Genomic DNA, 20521 nt, shown 5'->3' with positions numbered 1-20521 from the left:
GTCGAGGTAATATGTATATGTTGGTAGAGTTAAAGTGACTATGCATAGATAATAACTAGAGAGCAGCGGCAGTGTAAAAGGAGGGGGCGGGGGGGGGGGACAATGCAAATAGTCTAGGTAGCCATTTGATTAGCTGTTCAGGAGTCTTATGGCTTGCGGTCGGAGGCCAAGCAGTTGCCATACCAGGCAGTGATGCAACCAGTCAGTAGGGCTGGGCGATATGGCCAAAATATCATATGGTATTTTTCAAATTTAACGGTATGACGGAGGGATTGAGCGCTTTTCAGGGATAAGCAGAATTAATATTAGCAGCACAGATGCGCAGCACAGTTCTGTTCAGTAGCGAGAAGGACACACCACACCCGGCACACACAGCCTAGCCTACATTAGCTGGTGAGCTTCAGGGGAGCAGGTGATGAGTGTGGGCAGACAGGCTCCACTCAGGCTCCACCTCCGATTATACACATCGCACAGGCGACTCTCTTACTTCCTCGTAGCTAAACAGACACCACCAGCCTTCTAGTTAGATACCCTTTGGCTGGTTAAAAACACAAGCTGCTTTACGAAATTAAAAATATTAGCACCATTAAGTTTAATAGCAAAACAACAGTCTAGCTCTGTTTATCTCTCCCTTGAGTATAAAATGTTTTTGAATTTGTAGTCCCGCTCAACCCTCACACTCTCCCCAATGCATTTCATAGCCAGGTTCTGTAGTCAACATAGTCTACCAGCCAAGTCTCCCTCTTTGACTCAGAGAAAAAGGCTTGATTCTAGCCATTACAGTTCAAAATATATGACCTATAATACCAGCATCACATTTTCTTATTTCTATCGTGGATTGGCAGGCCGCATTTTACATTCATAAAGAATATCGCTGGCCGTTCTAAAACTATGTTACTTGTGGACCGGACCGTTAACCATTTGTTTAGGCTACACCTTGTTCAGTTATGTTACCTCATTACCTAGCTACAGCTAACAATTGTTCAGCAGGAGATCACATTTTGGAACGTTTCGATAGAAATGTGCTATATAGAACAAACATGCCTCTCTGACATGTTGAATAAGAAATAATGTTGGCTCCATTCATGGAATTTCTATCTGCAACGTTCGAGAACGTTTTGCAACTGAACGTGGTCCTGGTAACATTATCAGTAGCCTAAATGCAAACATTTGGTGGCACAGAAAGAAAGGAAAATGGATAGCAAACAATTTAATGACTAAATCCCTCTTGCCACTACACTAATCAAATCAAACTTTATTTACAGCACATTTCAGACATGGAATGCAACACAATGTGCTTCACAGGAAAATAAAAACTAAAAACAATTAAAATAAAGATGAAATATTTACAACACAACAAACAAAAGAATAACAATTAAAACTAATGACTAAAAAGCACCCCAAGGAAAAGCAAAGCTAAAAAGGTATGTTTTAAGATTTCTTTTATAAACGTCCACAGTTTCGGCCCCCCTCAGGTTCTCTGGTGGGCACTATATCTGACAGGGTAAATAATTTTATTTTGAGTTAATGTGAACCCAGTGACTCAGAGCAAGGGGACTCGGACTTTAACCATAGGGGCTCGTGAGTCAACCATTGGTGAATCAGACATGGACTTGGACTCGAGAACAAATCAAAATCAAATCAGATGTTATTGGTCACATACAAGTGTTTAGCAGATGTTATTGCGGGTGTACCGAAATGCATGTGCTTCTAGTTCCGACAGTGCAGCAATATCTAACAAGTAATATCCAACAATTTCACAACAAATACCTAATACACATAAATCTAAGTAAAGGAATGGAATCAAGAATATATAAATATATGGATGAGCAATGTCAGAGCGGCATAGATTATATTGTAGTATAGAATACAGTATATACATATGAGATGAGTAATGCAAGATATATAAATATTATTAAAGTGACCTTATTAAAAGTGACTAGTGTTCCATTTATTAAAGTGGCCAATGATTTCAAGTCTGTGTATGTAGGCAGTAGCCTCTCTATGCTTGTGATGGCTATTTAACAGTCTGATGACCTTGAGATAGAAGCTGTTTTTCTGTCTCTCAGTCCCAGCTTTGATGCACCTGTACTGACCTCGACTTCTGGATGATAGCGAGGTGAACAGGCAGTGCCTCGGGTGGTTGTTGTCCTTGATGATCTTTTTGGCCTTCTTGTGACATTGGGTGCTGTAGGTGTCCTGGTGGGCAAGTAGTTTGCCCCCGGTGATGTGTTGTGCAGACCGCACCACCCTCTGGAGAGCCCTGAGGTTGTGGGCGGTGCAGTTGCTGTACCAGGCGGTGATGCAGCCCGACAGGATGCTCTCAATTGAATAGAACTCAATTGAATAGAACTGCTGTTTCCGCTGGACCTTTCCGCGCGCCGCCTTGGGTAGTTTGGAAAGTGTACTGAATGCTAGAACAACAAAGAGGAATTTGGACATAAATGATGGACATTATCGAACAAAACGAACATTTATTGTGGAACTGGGATTCCTGGGAATGCATTCTGATGAAGATCATCAAAGGTAAGTGAATGTTTATATTGTTACTTCTAACTTCTGTTGACTGCATAATATGGCGGCTATATTTGTGTCTTGATTGGGCTCTGAGAGCCGACTCAGATTATTGCATGGTTTGCTTTTTCCGTAAAGCTTTTTTGAAATCTGACACAGCGGTTGCATTAAGGAGAAGTGCATCTAACAGTCCATGCATAACAGTTGTATCTTTTAGAAATGTTTATTATGAGTATTCCTGTAAATTGATGTGGCTCTCTGCAAAATCAAAGGATGTTTTGTGACTTCTGAACGTAAGGCGCCAATGTAAACTCAGATTTTTGGATATAAATATGAACTTTACCGAACAAAACATACATGTATTGTGTAACATGAAGTCCTATGAGTGTCATCTGATGAAGATCATCAAAGGTTAGTGATTAATTTTATCTATATTTCTGCTTTTTGTGAATCCTCTCTTTGGCTGGAAAAATGGCTGTGTTATTCTGTGAATAGACACTCACCTAACATAATCGTTTGGTTTGCTTTCGTCGTAAAGCCTTTTTGAAATCGGACACTGTGGCTGGATTTACAACAAGTAAATGTTTAAAATGGTGTAAAATACATGTATGTTTGAGGAATTTTAAGTATAGGATTTCTGTTGTTTTGAATTTGGCGCCCTGCACTTTCACTGGCTGTTGAAGAGGTGGGACGCTAACGTCTCACGTACCCTAGAGAGGTTTTAAAGGGACTGTCAACTTAGTGTGTGTAAACTTCTGACCCACTGGAATTGTGATACAGTGTAAGTTAAATAATCTGTTAGTAAACTATTTTTGGAAAAATTATGCACAAAGATGAAGTCCTTAACCGACTTGCCAAGACCATCGTTTGTTAACAAGCAATTTGTGGAGTAGTTGAAAAACGAGTTTGAATGACTCCAACCTAAGTGTATGTAAACTTCCGACTTCAACTGTACACCCCCAATCTTCTTCTTCCCGGAGAGATGTTTATTCCTGTCGGCGCGATGAACTGAGAATCCAAATGGCTGGACTGACTCCGACGGTATATCCTGAGTGAGCCATGTTTCCGTGAAACAGAGTATGTTACAGTCCCTGGTGTCTCTTTGGAAAGAAACCATTGCCCTGATCTCGTCAACTTTGTTATCCAGGGACTGAACGTTAGCGAGTAATATACTCAGAAGCGGTGGGTGGTTTGCACGCCCTCTAAGTCTGACCAGAAGACCGCTCCGAATCCCTCTTCTCCGCCGCCGTTGTTTTCGGCCTCTGGAATCAGTTCAATTGCCCTGGGTGGTGCAAACAAAGCATCCGCTTTGGGAAAGTCGTATTCCTGGTCGTTATGCTGGTATGTTACAGCCGCTCTGATATATAATAGCTCTTCTCGGCTGTATGTAATAACACATAACATTTTCTGGGCTAACAATGTAAGAAATATTACTCAAAAAACAAAATACTGCAAAGTTTCCTAAGGACTAGAAGCGAGGCAACCCTCTCTGTCAGTGCCATTATGGTTGGGACTCGATTCGGACTCGAGGTTTAGTGATACGACTATATCACTGGGCGAAACAGTCATTAGCTCCCGTTCAAAGTCATTAACCCCATTCTAATTTTGGAGATCGGTATGGCTGTGGCATCTGTGCAATGCTGGCAATAACAATGGCAATGACGTGACCGAGTGATGGAGGTGCAACCCATTGTGTGACTCTCTCTCTCTCTCTCTCTCTCTCTCTCTCTGCGCTTGTGAGTTTCTGTATGTTTTGTACACTGTTAGCCATTTTTGTAATTTTATCAGTAACTTACTGTATTAATCAACAGTAGATACTGTATAAACTGAATACAGTATATTACCATAGATTGCACAGTACCAGACCAGAAGACCACCCCAGAACCCAAACCCTGACAACAGCAAACACGACCCCCAAACCCCCCTATCCCCTCCAAGAAACCGTTTCCCTCTCCTAGACCCCTCACCATACCATAACTTCTCCCCTCAGCCCATTGCAACCACTGATCGCTCCTCACTGCCCCCTACTGTCCCTTATTCCCCTCCCGCCACCAACTGCCCCTGACTCCCATACCCCCTACTGCCCCTGACTCCTCCACCCTGCTCCTTAGTGTCCCAGATCCACCACCTTAGCCCTCCCTGCCCCTGTTCCCGCATAGCAGCAAGCCAGAAAGACCCCCCGGACACTCTGAGCCACGAGGAGTGCTTCTCACGGTCTCTGTAATCTATGTCGGCTGGGTAGGGAGACAGTATGTGCGCAGGATACCTACTGTTTGTGTGGAAGTATACCTACTGTTTGTGTGGAAGTATGTGCGCCGCTATAAAATGGATGTCTTTGTATTGTGGACTTCAGAACGTTCTCGTGAATAAACATTTGACTATTGTAGGCTGGGCCTCTGTCTGTTTTCATTTCAGCCAGTATCTTACAAATCCTGGGTTGCAGACTGAGTAGTTAATTGAAGTTCAGTTTATGAACATTGAGAACATAATTCTCGTAACAGAGTTACAATAGGCTTCACAGCGAAAGCATGCGATGCGATTGTTTGAGGACGGCGCCCCACATCAACATATTTTTCCACCGGCACAGGCTTCATAAAATCACAAATAGCGATTAAATATTAATTTACTTTTTGAAAATCTTCCTCTGATTTGCAATCCAAAGGGTCCCAGCTACAACATGTATGGTCGTTTTGTTAGATAAAATCCTTCTTTATATCCCAAAAGGTCTGTTTAGTTGGCACCATTGATTTGAGTAATCCACTTGTTCAACATGCAGAGGAAGGAATCCAAAAAGCTACCGCTAAACTTTGTTAAAACAAGTCAAAATACATTTATATTTAATTCTCAGGTACCCTAAAATGTAATTAAACCATAATATTTCATATGGAAAGAAGTATGGTCAATAGGAAAGCAAAATTAGCAGGTGCGCATCCTCTTTGTTGAGCGCATAGACTGATTTCCAACTCTGACTCCCAGTCCTAAAACTCAAAATTCTTTCTCGTTTGGGAAAAAACAAGCCTGAAACTTTGAACAAAGACTGTTGACATCTAGTGGAAGCCATAGGAATTGCAATCTGGGAGCTGGAATTGCATATGCCGCTATGCTTTCCATTATAAGAGCATGGGCTCTCAAAAACAAAATCTGGATGGTTTTTCTTTGGATTTTCTCCTACCATATCAATTGTGTTATAGTCTCATACATTATTTTAACATTTCTACAAACTTCAAAGTGTTTTCTATCCAATAATACTAATTATATGCATATCCTGGCTTCTGGGCCTGAGTAAGAGGCAGTTTACCTTGGGCAAGTCAGTCAGACAGGAAGTCGAGAAAAATAGACCCTAGCCTGAAGAAGTTTTAACATCATTAGGGCACATGGTCTATACACATTGGTATCCTACATCCACAAGACAGATAAGAAAGCCAGCTACTTCGAACTGTACTTTGCCACCCCTATCCCCAGAACCCTGAGGAGGAGGATCACTATCCTTCTCAGGGATCACGCCATCACAGACTTCCACAAAGACCCGGACCAGGGAGGGCAGTATGGGGGGTGGCAAGATGAAAGGACATCAACATGTAAACCGCCCTCTGTGCCGCCCAGACCAAAACCCCAGACCAGTCCTCGGGTCTTCAGAGTCCAACCTCGCCGCCGCATCGCTACTTCTCCATGCCCCACACCACCAATCATGGCCGGAGCACCAGACAAAGCATGGAGGAGGGACCAACCATCTAACCTTCACCCGGAGTGAGCAGACCACAGGGGAATGCCACCATTGACCTCCGGGTCTAGGGCTCCCTATTGTGTCTGCTTGCTCCTCAGGTTGTCCTTCCTCCCCTCTGCAGGCCCAGTCACAGCACCAGCATCCACCCAGTACCCGGTTTCCAGCACTAGACCACCAGATGAGACGCGGAGGAGAAAGATCAGACCTTCACCAGGAGCGAGCAGACTACAGGAGAGTACTACCTGTAGTACTACCTACAGGAGTACAGACCTCTGGGTCTTGGAGCTACATTGTTGCTTGCTCTTCTTCTTTGGGTTTGCGGATTGCATCAAACTTTTAAGGTGCATACACAGTGCTGAAGTGCGAGGCCAGTCACAACCTACCTACAATAAATTATTTTCATTATTCATGTTCCTAAAAGGAAAAAATTGCACCACTATTTAATAAAAAATATAAAAATCACCACCCCATTCCACTATTTTCCCCCTAACTGATTCTACACCAGGCCTGGGAGGATGGGACTCTTCCGTTCAACACACCTTGTAACTCTTCTGCAGCAAAACCCCCAACATCTATTTTCTGTGATTTACCTGCCATTTCTGCAGTACGGTTGATAATCATGGCAATGAATGCTAAGAAGCCAACTTTACCCAAAGCACAAATTCGGATCACTCTGTATTGTACTCTAGGTCTACTACTCACCCCTTTGACCCATCATCCTCTACTCTCTTCACTGCCTCAGAATATGAAACCTTCTGTTCTACTCTGACCCTGGCAATCTCAACCTGTCTATCGCACCGGACAGTTCTGATCCCCAGCAACATAGGCACCCCCAGAATTGACATGCCATTTTTTCCCCACCGATACTACACATTCCTTTGTCCATGCCCTCCAACACACTTCTCACATCTATTCATCTCCCTCCTACACACTACTAAAACATAACCATAGTCTTGGCATCTGCACAAAAGCTCTCATTGGAAAAATGACATATCCTAACTCAACACTTAAAGCCACACCAGCAATCACTCCTTTCATAGGTTTAGAAAGGCACACACCTGTCTATATAAGGTCCCACAGTTGACAGTGCATGTCAGAGCAAATACCAAACCATGAAGTTAAAGGAATTATCAGTAGAGCTCTGAGACAGGATTGTGGCAAGGCACAGATCTGGGAAAGGGTACCAAAAAGTGTCTGCAGCATTGAAGGTCCCCAAGAACACAATGACCTCCATCATTCTTCAATGGAAGAAGTTTGGAACCACCAAGACTCTTCCTAGAGTTGACCGCCCAGCCAAACTGAGAAATCAGGGGAGAAGGGCCTTCGTCAGGGAGGTGACCAAGAACCAAATGGTCACTCTGACAGAGCTCCAAAGTTCCTCTGTGGAGATGGGAGAACCTTCCAGAAGGACAACCATCTCTGCAGCACTCCACCAATCAGGGCTTTATGGTAGAGTGGCCAGACAGATACCATTCCTCAGTAAAAGGAACATGACAGCCGGCTTGGAGTTTGCCAAAAGGCATGTAAAGGACTCTCAGACCATGAGAAACAAGATTCTTTGGTCTTAAAATAACTAGATTTAACTCTTTGACATGAATGCCAAACGTCACGTCTGGAGGAAACCTGGCACCATCCCTACGGTGAAGCATGGTGGTGGCAGCATCATGCTGTGGCGATGTTTTTCAGGGGCAGGAACTGGAAGACTAGTCAGGATCGAGGCAAAGATGAACAGAGCAAAGTACTTGATGAAAACCTACTCCAGAGTGCTCCGGTCCTCAGACTGGGGTGAAGGTTCACCTTCCAACAGGACAATGACTCTAAGCACACAGCCAAGACAACGCAGGAGTGGCTTTGGGACAATTCTCTGAATGTCCTCGAGTGGCCCATTCAGAGCTCGGACTTGAACCCGATCGAACATCTCTGGAGAGACCTGAAAATAGCTCACCTTCCAACCTGACAGAGCTTGAGAGGATTTGCAGAGAAGAATGGGAGTAACTTCCCAAATACAGGTGTGCCAAGTTTGTAGCATCCTACCCAAGAAGACTCAAGGCTGTTATCGCTGCCAAAGGTGCTTCAACAAAGTACTTAGTAAAGGGTCTGAATACTTATATAAATGTCATATTTCAGTTTTTTATATTTGATAAATTAGCAAACATTTCTAAAAAACAGGTTTTGACTTTGTCATTATTGGTTATTGTGTGTAGATTGATGAGGTAAAAAAATATTTGATTAATTATAGAATAAGGCTGTAACCTATCAAAATGTGGAAAAGTCAAGGTGTCTGAATACTTTCCAAAGGCACTGTACCTTAGTGCCTTGTTGCATATATTATTGTGGAGTCACTACAATGTTGTTGATGCATCCTTAGTTCTCTCCCATCACAGCCATTGAACACTGTAACTGCTCACCAATGACCTCATGGTAACATCCCTGAGCAGTTTCATTCCTGTCCCGCAGCTCAGTTCAGAAGGACACTGTATCTTGTCTGGGTTGTTTAATACATAATGAACAGCACAATTATTAATTAGACCATGCTTAAAGAGATATTCAATGTCTGATTTGTTGTTGTTACCCATCTACCCAATCAACTGCGTTTTTTTATGAGGCTTTCGAAAAGCTCCCTGGTTTTTGTATTTGAATCTTGAAGTTCAATACTTGACTGAGGGACCTTACAGATGTTGAATGTATGGGGGATGGAGGAAGTGTTAGTTACTTAAAAATGAGTCCATGTAACAATTAATGTGATTTGTTAAGACACATTTTGCTAATTAACTAATTTAGGTTTGCCTACACAAAGGGCCTGAATACTTATGCAACAAATATATTTTAATTATTACATTTTTTATTCATAATTTTTTTTAAATCACCTTTTTCTTCCACTTGACATTAGTGAGTATTTTGTATAGATTGTTGACTAAATGTTTTATTCATTTTAATACCACTTTATAACACAATAAAATATGAAGAAATCCAAAGGGTCTGAATACTTTTGCAAGGCAAGATAGCTAATTAAAAGGTAAGCCGTGCCTTTTTCCTCAGCACATACTGTAAATGAGTTCCTTAATCACTGTGTGGATCCTTGTGTATGTTTAAAGTGCTTTAGGAACCAGATATCCAATGCGAAAACCCTTAAATGTCCATATGCCTGCTGTCAAATTGGAAATTAAAGTGTACGTGCATGCCTCTGATTTGATGTCTGATTTTTAGATAGGGAGAGCTATAAAAATGTACTTTACATATCATATTTAGGATACACTTTAACGGTTAACCATGGACACTTGACCTAAACACTGAACTAAGATCTGTTATATTTTTCACCTTGAACAGTTAAGGTTTAGCTTGAGGAAGGGTAGCGCCTAGATCTGTGCCTATGGTCATTATCTATGCTGAGGTGCCATAACAGAGCATGTGCCGGGAGTCACCAGAGGGGGCAGCACCTCCCCACAACAACAACAACCCTCGTCCCTCCATCCCCTATTATTGGATCATGGGAAACACTGACTTACAGATGATGACGACCATCGTCTACCTCTCTCTCTTTCTTTCTTTCTTTCTCTCTCTTTCTCTCTCTCTCACTTACTCACAGCCCACTGCTCTGCTCTACCAATAATGGAGTGACTTATGTTATTGTTATTGTATGACAGGCAGATGAAGCAGGCAGCATAAAATGGAAAAGCAATTAGCTTTAGCTAGGTTCAGGGTTGTATTGCGAGTGTGATGATGCATGTCTCTGGCTCTCCTGCCTCATTCCTGCGTCACTTTCCTACCCAGTCCTCTGTGCACAGCTAATACAGCCACGTCACATACACTTAGTATCCAAAATATTTTACGAACACCTGCTCTTTCCATGACATATACTGACCAGGTGAATCCAGGTGAAAGCTATGATCCCTTATTGATGTCACTTATTAAATCCACTTCAATCAGTGTAGATGAAGGGGAGGAGACAGGTTAAAGAAGGATTGTTAAGTCTTGAGACAATTGAGACATGGATTGTGTGTGTGCCATTCAGAGGGCGAATGGACAAGAGAAAAGATTTAAGTGCCTTCGAACGGGGTATAGTAGTAGGTGCTTTGTGTACCGGTTTGTGTCAAGAACTGCAACGCTGCTGGGTTTTTCACGCTCAACAGTTTCCTGTGTGTATCAAGAATGGCCACCACCCAAAGAACATCCAGCCACCTTTACACAACTGTGGGAAGCATTGGAGTCAACAGACTATTGGAGGCGCACAGTACTACATAGAGCCATGGCTACATGGAACTCTATTCCACATCAGGTAACTGATGCAAGCAGTAGAATGTATTGTTAATATGTGGTGGAGTGGTGACCTGAGGGAACACACTGAATGTGTTGGGTAAGGTGTTATGAACTGTATGTAACGGTCTTATGTTGCTGGACCTCAGGAAGAGTAGCTGCTGGGGATCCTTAATAAATAGAAATACAAACATGGGCCAGCATCCCTGTGGAATGCTTGACACCTTGAGTGTCCACCATTCTCCACCATTGTCTCAATTGTCTCAAGCCTGACGAAATTGAGGAAAATGTTTGGTATACTCAGTGTATGTCCTCTATTAGGGACTATGGTTTCAGCACAGTCATTATTTTAATTAATTCTGTAATGTCTAAGTGAAGCTGTCAGATTGATCTTATGAACAATACTTTAACTCTTAGTGTGTAATGAATTCCGTCTACCAGTAGTATGTGTGTGAGTAAGGATTCTATGTTTAAATCGAGCCATCTTTAGAGGAGCTGTAATAACTATTTTGATCACTAGTATTACTACTGTATATATGCAAACACCGTTACCCATTTGGTTTATAGGGTTTAATCAATGACTGAGGAAGTTTTACCAATAGGTCAAGACGACGACACAAGTATGATTTATGTACAAAAAGAGATTTAATTGAAAAGTTTGTATTAAAAAAAAAATCTCTCCAGATCTCTATCATTCATGTCATACAGCTAAACTGAAAGAGAATATCTAACACCAGGCAAGCCACATAGTGACAATGATGAATCTAACTAGAATAGCCCTATCCAACCCAATAGCCATACGTGTACCATGGAGTTCAATGCATGGAGACAACACACGTGTAATGTACCCCAAAAAAACAGATGTACTTTTAGATCAATTATTCCAACATTACCACAGATAGGAATATAAAAAGGAGTTAAATAACATTCATAGCTCTTCCAAATTTAAGTAAACCTTGTTTTATTCCCTTCAGACAACTTCAGTGCATCCATCCACAATTGAAACAAATTGTGTAAAAAAAAAATATTACAGGAATGCAAAACAAAAGGCCATGTAAAGATATGCAAACTCTGGGATTTCTCACTCTTAAACATCGACAATAAATAAATAAGCTACAAGAGTGTGGAACGTCTACATGTTCTGAAGAAATGAAAAGCATAGGAAGAAAATAACCTGCACAATATATGTATTGAAAAAGAACCCATGAATATTGCATTGATAGTGCATTTCACACTTAAGCCATGGATACATTAGTTCAGGGCAGGAGAATTATAGTGCCAGCTACGAGATGGGGGAAAGGCAATACATTTAAATAAAATACATTTCCAAGGGGCTAAACACACAAATATGTAGTTTTAATACACATTCAGAAATGAAAGGATTCAATTTTGAGAAATCTAAACAACTGAGGCTGTAGTATGAGTGAGCAGCTTAGTAAGGGGGTGCAGTGTGAGTGAGTTGTGTTTCAAGTATTCCATGGGGAACACATCCCCCCCCCCTCTTATGATCCCTAAGCATGCTGGGTGGTGTAGTTGACCACACTGTTATGGAGGAAGACAACTCATCTCCATCATGACAGGGTGGGATACGTACAAACAAACCAGCCGGAAAGGGTTATAACAAATCAAAAATTTGGACAAAAGCCCCGAGAAGCAGCTTTCAAAAAGGCACTACAAACCAAAATGTTTAAAAATAAAGTATTCTCCTAGCTCTATGAGAGCAGCCATGTCTGTCTGAATAGGGGGCTTTAAACCAGATGCATAAACCCACCGTTATAACAAATTAGAAAATAATAAAGTACAAAATAAATAGTCACTGGTAAAGACCGCCCCAAACAGCAAATGTCCCACATTAGGAAACAATGAGGTATAAAAATAAAAGATCAAAAGGTAGAACAAACTGTAATAAATGATAATAATTCCATACAAAAAAAATGTATTCTGCCTGCTCAAGCCAGTGGGGCATAAGGACCAGAGCCCTTTAAGTCCAGTTATCTCCTCTTTTCTCTCATCCCCTCTTTCATAGGCTCTCCTTGCTGGAGCTTGTGCTAGATATGTCCGTGTCGATGGTCCTCAGCCGGATGTCACCATTCTCCGTCTTGGAGGACATCGACACTTCCCCAGCCAACCGCATCCACGGGTGGTCCAGGATCTGTTCCAGAGTAGGCCTATCTGAGGGCCGTAACGACAGGCACCACTTGATCAGCTGCTGGCACTCTGGAAGGAGGGAGAGAAAAGGGGAAAACATGAATGAGTATTTTATTTTGTGGGAGAATCTCAAGCGGGAGATAGAGGTGTATAGGAACACACAAGAAAAGAAAAAAGAAATGAGTGTTTAGAAATATGTTTTAAGATTAGAAATGAGCGTTAAGCAATGTGTGTATGATTGTAGGTTGTATATTGGAGGTAGTACACACCATTAGACACTCTCCTCCTGAAGTACAGTCTCCCCTGGAGGATTTCCTCGTCTTGCTCAAAGGGGATGTCTCCACAGACCATGTCATACAGAAGCACCCCTAGCGACCACACCGTAGCCGAGCGCCCGTGGTATCTATGGAAGCGGATCCACTCTGGCGGGCTATATACTCTTGTACCTGGAGGAGAAAAAGGGGGGAAAGGCTCATTAGTGAGGTTTTACTTCTATAATAGTGATGTTTTACTTCTATAATAAACATCAAACAGTTTATTTGGGGCATTTAATGTGACAATAACAGGACCATATTGCAATATTGTAGGATTTTGTAAGATACTATAAATTGATATTTTAAAAAAATTGACAGATAATGTCTCTATAAAGGCTGAACAAGGCAAGTGTAATTCCATTCAAACAAGGACTTATACTGGCGTTATAATGCCCTTTTCTTTCCACAACTCGGGCATGAGTAACTTGGCTACCCAAAAAAACTTGAGTGCAATGCGAGCTATCATGTGACATGAATCAGCCCAAGCTCAGGTTTCACAACAAACAGATGTTACGTGGCAGCTGGCCCAATAGCCATTACCTAGGCTTTGAAATGGGCGTTTCTTGTAACATAACAGGCAATGATCAACATATAACAATAACCTATTTTACTACACTAGTGTGTTATATTATTGAATAATATGAAATAATGTAAAGCACCTTTATAAATAACTACTAGGACAACAAAGTGAACATGGCTGATAACGTTACCACCCGAGGGAAAACATTTCATGAGGTACCAAAAACAAACCACTGCGTCACAGCGTTGTGTGGACACACCCGCCAATAGAGGGGGTGGAAGAGAAATTACCAGCTGATGATCTAATAAGGCAAGTAGCTATCTATACTAAAGCCAAAAAGACTCCAAATCTAATAAGGGTAAACCAAAAAGTCTAAAATAACTGGAGTCAAACAAATATATCTGAAGGCAAGTCAAGGGTCAGTGCAGACCATCATGCACCTTCAAAAACAAAACCAGAAAATACAATGGAGCCACTGCTGGCCAAAGGGAAGGGTAGGGTACGTACCGTCAAAGTCAGTGTAGACTGTGTCCTTGAGAATCGCCCCTGAACCAAAGTCAATAAGTGTGAGGTCCCCAGTGCGTAGGTCTACAAGCAGATTTTCATCTTTGATATCTCTGTGAACTACTCCGCTGCTGTAGCAGTGGCGAACAGACTCCAAAACCTGACGGAAAAATCCCTTCGCAGTCTCCTCGTCCAAAGCGCCCTTCTCAGTTATGAAATCGAAAAGATCCTTGACCAGCTCCGGTCGTTCCATGACAATCAACCAGCCGTCTGGTCGCTCATACCAATCCAGGAGTTGTATAACCCCTCGAAACGACGAACTGACTTTCTTCAATAAAATAATCTCCAAAGGCACGATCACACCATTCTGTAAGAAAACATGAATCACAAATGAGTTGAGTTACCTAGAATCGATTCAAATATCAAACAACGACAACTAGCATGGGTGAAAAACATAAACAAACCGGAGTGGTGATACTTACAATAGTACCCCATTCGGTCACCCGCTCCTTCTGCACATGTTTCACTGCGACCTAATTTCGGGGTTAAAAATACACATTAGATACATTATAGCCAGACGTGAAGACATACATTGTAGCAACAACTAAATTAGTCAATAACCATGAGATGGATGCCTTGATGGCGCCATGTGCCGAGATCAAAGCATTCCTATTCTTACCGGTGCGTCATCGGAGAGCCGACTACCGGCATAGACTGTGCCGAATCCACCGCTGCCGAGCACGGATCCCACCTTGTAAACCTTTCGAATGGCTCCTTTTCCACTTTAACTGAAGAAACATCAAATTGAGAGCAGATAAGAATAAACGATAGCCACTCGAGTCGCAGCCGTTGACTAGACTTTCCAGACAGTTACTAACTGATATTAGCTATGTTTGCTAATAAATCACCGTTGGCGTGCATATCCACCGCACGAAGCCATTTAAATAATTCCACGCACAGGATTTTAGAGTGAATTAAATAATTGTATTTGACTAACTATTGGACGCATTAATGATTGCAATATAAAGCTACTTCACTAAACAGTGCAACATTATTTCTGGCAATGTACGAAGAATGACAGCGGGTTCGAATCATACCTGGCTGGAGCTGTATTTTCACCGGTAAATGGTCCATGCTCAAAGGGTTGCAAATGTGCGAGAATGAGCCAAACTTTGACAGCAACATATTCGAACGGAAGACAACACGAAATCCTTGTTTATCTGAAAAGGTGGATCCCGATCCAATCCTATGGAAATATGATTGAAAAGGCTAACGCTAGCTAATAAATCCAGTGTGCCAACTCCACCCGCCCGTCGCTGTGACTCAAATACAGTGCCGCCTCTAGCTTTTCCAGATTAGAAACGCCGCGTACAAAAATAATCCTGTATCTTGATGTCTGCACTTGGAAGATTACAGTTTTCTTGAAGTACTGAAGGACACTTGCAGAGCGGTTAACTGCAATCGAAGAAGTTTGTAAGAAATCCAAGGGACTGTGTTGATATCACGGAACAGATTTGATCTCTGAGCTCTGGCACAGTCTTTCCCTACCTTTTCTATAACGCCAATATTTTTTGACGAGTGGAGGATGGTTATATCCCTCCGCCCCGAAAGACTACTCGGTATTTTACTGGAATTTGTTTTAATATCCAGCAATAATTAATTGAAATGTAGAGATTTAATATGATGATTCATACAATAAAAAAAATAAAAAACATTGTGTAATTTATCAGATATAAGGATATGTATACACGTACTACTTTCTCATAGTACGAGACGCCCAAAGATCTCTTGTCTGGAGGTTTTGCGCTGTGTTGACAAGCGACCCGGAGGACTCAACCAATAAAATGGTATATATATTTACCATGTTGTCGATTTGGACCAATCAAATGCTCATTATCATAAAGGGGTGATTTGCGCTGTTGATAAAACATTTACTGGAGACAGGAGATCAAGTTGAGACATAGGACGAGGTGTATAATTGTATAATAAGGCAGTTTATTCAAGTGTATAGATATCTGGCAAAGCGTGCAGCACGGCCCCTTTCTGTCTGATTCTTATGGAATCGTCGGAGAAGAGCCCGCTAAACATATTGTACAGATTATATATGCGGTACATGATGTAGGTTGATCTGGTAGTCTGGCCTTCTGATTGGTCGCTCCGGGTCGTGGGTAGTCCTGTTCGGCCTGATGTCGACGTTCCGTTGGCTCCCAACACAGTTCTTTGTCTTTAGTCCCAACCCTGAACATAGTGTGTGTGTGGGGTTGTTTTAGCAGATTCCTGTTCATGGGGGAGGGTTGTGTGTGTGGGTCTGTGGCTGTTATCTGATGAGAACAACATGTGTGGGGAAGAGAGGGGGATGGGTGCCTGTTGTGTCAAGTATAGCGTTTGTTGAGAAGTTTGTTATAACAAGTTTCCAGTATCTATTACAATTTCTTACAAATCCCCCTCTTCACGTCTTTATAGACGTGACATAAAAGTAAAAAACAAAACTATGGGATAAAATTTGTCAGAAGACAAATTTTTAATTCCCTCTCTTCACGTCTCACAAGAGACGTGACATAAAAGTATAAAAGACAAAGCTATGGGATAAAATTTGTCAGAAGACAAATTTTTAATTCCCTCTCTTCACGTCTCACAAGAGACGTGACATAAAAGTATAAAAGACAAAGCTATGGGATAAAATTTGTCAGAAGACAAATTTTTAATTCCCTCTCTTCACGTCTCACAAGAGACGTGACATAAAAGTATAAAAGACAAAGCTATGGGATAAAATTTGTCAGAAGACAAATTTTTAATTCCCTCTCTTCACGTCTCACAAGAGACGTGACATAAAAGTATAAAAGACAAAGCTATGGGATAAAATTTGTCAGAAGACAAATTTTTAATTCCCTCTCTTCACGTCTCACAAGAGACGTGACATAAAAGTTTCTTAGTCCTCAAATAGATAGACAGGTCCAGCTTCCCCATCAGCAAGCAATGGGAACATTTGGGCCCTTTCCTGATTAGGGTCTATGGCGGCAGTGATAACACGGCTAGCAAGCGTGCGCGCACATGGAATGCAACAGCATCCACAAAGTACAAGAATAGCCGCACAAACGGAAATAGATACCAGGACAGAGGAAACCAGCGTCTTATATTTACCAAAAGCATCCATCCATGAGTCCCACATAGAAGTGTCCACTCCAGAATGTTGTTTCATCTTACCATTAAAAACCAAACCAAATTAAGAAAACGAAACAAAAAAAATGTAATAAAAAAATAAGTAACTCCGCCAGAGTGTCTCTTTTGGGTCAATTTTTCCGGTCCCGAGCCAGGATAAAGGAGGGTTGGAATTGTGACATAAAAAAAACAAGAATCGACAGAAGAAAGTTAATTTGTAGTTGTAAACATATTTAGGGTGTTTTTTACTCACTTTTTGTCTCTCCCACGATGTTATTCCTCTCTCCTACAGCGTCCGTCACAATTACATGCACATGGCCAATTATGCAAATTAGGCGATGACGTCATTTAGCGACTTCTGGCGACTTTTAGGACAGCCAATAGCTACTTTCCTTACTGAGGAGTTGGCAACACTGCTAACTTTAAACATCAGCTATCTGAGCAGCTAACCGATTGCTGCAGCTGTTACATAGCCCATCTGTAAATAGCCCACCCAATCTACCTACCTCATCCCCATATTGTTTTTATTTACTTTCTGCTCTTTTGCACACCAGTATTTCTACTTGCACATCATCATCTGCTCATCTATCACTCCAGTGTTAATTTGCTAAATTGTAATTACTTCGCTACTATGGCCTATTTATTGCCTTACCTCCTCACGCCATAAAAACTCAACAGAAAGGGGATGTAGCTCAGTGGTAGAGCGCATGCTTCGCATATATGAGGTCCTGGGTTCAATCCCCAGCTTCTCCATTTTAAATTGTTGCATTGACACAACTCCTACAGAATGTTGAAGTTCTAAGCAGGAAACAGAGATGTGCTAAATAATTTGGTGTTGTAATCTGAAGAATATGCGTTCTATCCCTGGTCGTACATTTATAGAACAGAAGTGGCATGTTTGCCAACTTTTATGGCATCATTTTCAAAAACTGAAGTTCATGTGTTCCATCCCTGTCCGTGCCTTTATTAAGAATTGCTGCTATCATTTCATTGTAGTTTCAATGGAGTGGTGTATATAAAAAGTACATTGTATTAATATTGCTTTTTATCTGCAAATGAAATGGGATGAAAGCTCAGAGGGGGAGTGCATGCTATTTATGTATGAGGTCCTCGGTTCAATCCCAAGATTCTCCACTGAGATTATTTGTGTGCCAAATTCACATTTACACAACTACTACTTTCCAGAATGTCGATAAATATCTTTATGCATAGAGTGGCATGGTGGCAAAGTGGTAAGGCGTCGGTCTTGTAAACTGAAGATCATGGGTTCAAGTCCCATCCGTGCCTTACTGAAAGACACATGATACCATGGAAATAAATGTACTTTCATTGGAGGACTTTGTCTACAAAGAAAGATGTATCAATATGGAAACACAGCTGTTATAGTAAGGGGTTGTGGCGCCAAAGTTAATTCTCTGTCGAGTGTATATAGCTGGGCACATATATTTCCCTCAATAACTTTCAGTGTTGCCAAATTAGCGACTTTGTTTCTATATTTAGCAAGTATTCAGACTCCTCTACCGACACATTTTCAAAAAAGCGACTAGCGACAAATCTAGCGACTTTTTCTGGTGTTATTTGAGACTTTTGTTGACTCTGACGTGAAGCGGGTGCTGCCGTGGGCCCCATCCCCGTCCAAAAGCACTCACAGGTGGCCCAGTCCTCACGCAGCAGTCCCTCCCAGCTGCAGTCAGAGCAGAAGATGTTCACCCCTCCGCGTCCAGACTGCAAATGAATCGCACATGCGGGAAGCCGCAGCTGGATGTTCCCGCCCTGGCTTACATTAAAAAAAATAACTATAAACCTGAATTAGGGCCAGACTAGTTACCATAATCTTCTCACATTGCCATTGACAGTTTTTTCTATTGTCTCTTTTTGGTCCATCTAGATTGTTAATGTAGATTGTATACAAAAAAAATAAAAAATGTTATGGTTAAAAATGTTCATGTTTTACTGTGACTTGTTGTAGGCTCCTAAGTGGACCATAAGGTTAAAAACCAAACCAAATTAAGAAAACGAAACAAAAAAAAATGTAATAAAAATATAAGTAACTCCGCCAGAGTGTCTCTTTTGGGTCAATTTTCCCGGTCCCGAGCCAGGATAAAGGAGGGTTGGAATTGTGACATAAAAAAAACAAGAATCGACAGAAGAAAGTTCATTTGTAGTTCTAAACATATTTAGGGTGTTTTTTACTCACTTTTTGTCTCTCCCACGATGTTATTCCTCTCTCCTACAGCGTCCGTCACAATTACATGCACATGGCCAATTATGCAAATTAGGCGATGACGTCATTTAGCGACTTCTAGCGACTTTTAGGACAGCCAATAGCTACTTTCCTTACTGAGGAGTTGGCAACACTGCTAACTTTAAACATCAGCTATCTGAGCAGCTAACCGATTGCTGCAGCTGTTACATAGCCCATCTGTAAATAGCCCACCCAATCTACCTACCTCATCCCCATATTGTTTTTATTTACTTTCTGCTCTTTTGCACACCAGTATTTCTACTTGCACATCATCATCTGCTCATCTATCACTCCAGTGTTAATTTGCTAAATTGTAATTACTTCGCTACTATGGCCTATTTATTGCCTTACCTCCTCACGCCATAGAAACTCTACAGAAAGGGGATGTAGCTCAGTGGTAGAGCGCATGCTTCGCATGTATGAGGTCCTGCGTTCAATCCCCAGCTTCTCCATTTTAAATTGTTGCATTGACACAACTCCTACAGAATGTTGAAGTTCTAAGCAGGAAACAGAGATGTGCTAAATAATTTGGTGTTGTAATCTGAAGAATATGCGTTCTATCCCTGGTCGTACATTTATAGAACAGAAGTGGCATGTTTGCCAACTTTTATGGCATCATTTTCAAAAACTGAAGTTCATGTGTTCCATCCCTGTCCGTGCCTTTATTAAGAATTGCTGCTATCATTTCATTGTAGTTTCAATGGAGTGGTGTATATAAAAAGTACATTGTATTAATATTGCTTTTTATCTGCAAATGAAATGGGATGAAAGCTCAGAGGGGGAGTGCATGCTATTTATGTATGAGGTCCTCGGTTCAATCCCAAGATTCTCCACTGAGATTATTTGTGTGCCAAATTCACATTTACACAACTACTACTTTCCAGAATGTCGATAAATATCTTTATGCATAGAGTGGCATGGTGGCTAAGTGGTAAGGCGTCGGTCTTGTAAACCGAAGATCATGGGTTCAAGTCCCATCCGTGCCTTACTTAAAGACACATGATACCATGGAAATAAATGTACTTTCATTGGAGGACTTTGTCTACAAAGAAAGATGTATCAATATGGCAACACAGCTGTTATAGTAAGGGGTTGTGGCGCCCAAGTTAATTCTCTGTCGAGTGTATATAGCTGGGCAC

The 20521-nt window shown here is 41.5% G+C and overlaps 1 protein-coding gene and 4 non-coding genes across 5 annotated transcripts; 4 read left to right on the top strand and 1 right to left on the bottom strand.

Moving 5' to 3' along the window:
- Window positions 1-12512: 12512 nt before the first annotated feature.
- On the bottom strand, window positions 12513-15163 carry LOC120042256 (serine/threonine-protein kinase pim-3-like). The gene is given in 7 exon segments (XM_038987120.1): window positions 12513-12709; window positions 12910-13086; window positions 13982-14345; window positions 14461-14511; window positions 14658-14743; window positions 14746-14766; window positions 15076-15163. Coding segments are annotated over 7 exon segments (984 nt in total).
- A 2655-nt stretch (window positions 15164-17818) lies between these two features.
- trnaa-cgc lies at window positions 17819-17890 on the top strand. The gene has a single exon. It is a non-coding gene; the product is annotated as a tRNA-Ala (tRNA).
- A 462-nt stretch (window positions 17891-18352) lies between these two features.
- Window positions 18353-18424, top strand: trnat-ugu. Its single transcript has one exon. It is a non-coding gene; the product is annotated as a tRNA-Thr (tRNA).
- Window positions 18425-19762: 1338 nt separating this feature from the next.
- On the top strand, window positions 19763-19834 carry trnaa-cgc. The gene has a single exon. It is a non-coding gene; the product is annotated as a tRNA-Ala (tRNA).
- Window positions 19835-20296: 462 nt separating this feature from the next.
- Window positions 20297-20368, top strand: trnat-ugu. Its single transcript has one exon. It is a non-coding gene; the product is annotated as a tRNA-Thr (tRNA).
- The last annotated feature ends 153 nt before the right edge of the window (window positions 20369-20521 follow it).

The sequence above is a fragment of the Salvelinus namaycush genome, unplaced genomic scaffold (assembly GCF_016432855.1).
Source record: "Salvelinus namaycush isolate Seneca unplaced genomic scaffold, SaNama_1.0 Scaffold649, whole genome shotgun sequence".
Classification (NCBI taxonomy): domain Eukaryota; kingdom Metazoa; phylum Chordata; class Actinopteri; order Salmoniformes; family Salmonidae; genus Salvelinus; species Salvelinus namaycush.
Note: the sequence above shows the minus strand (reverse complement) of the source record. Positions and strands in the feature narration are given on the sequence as shown.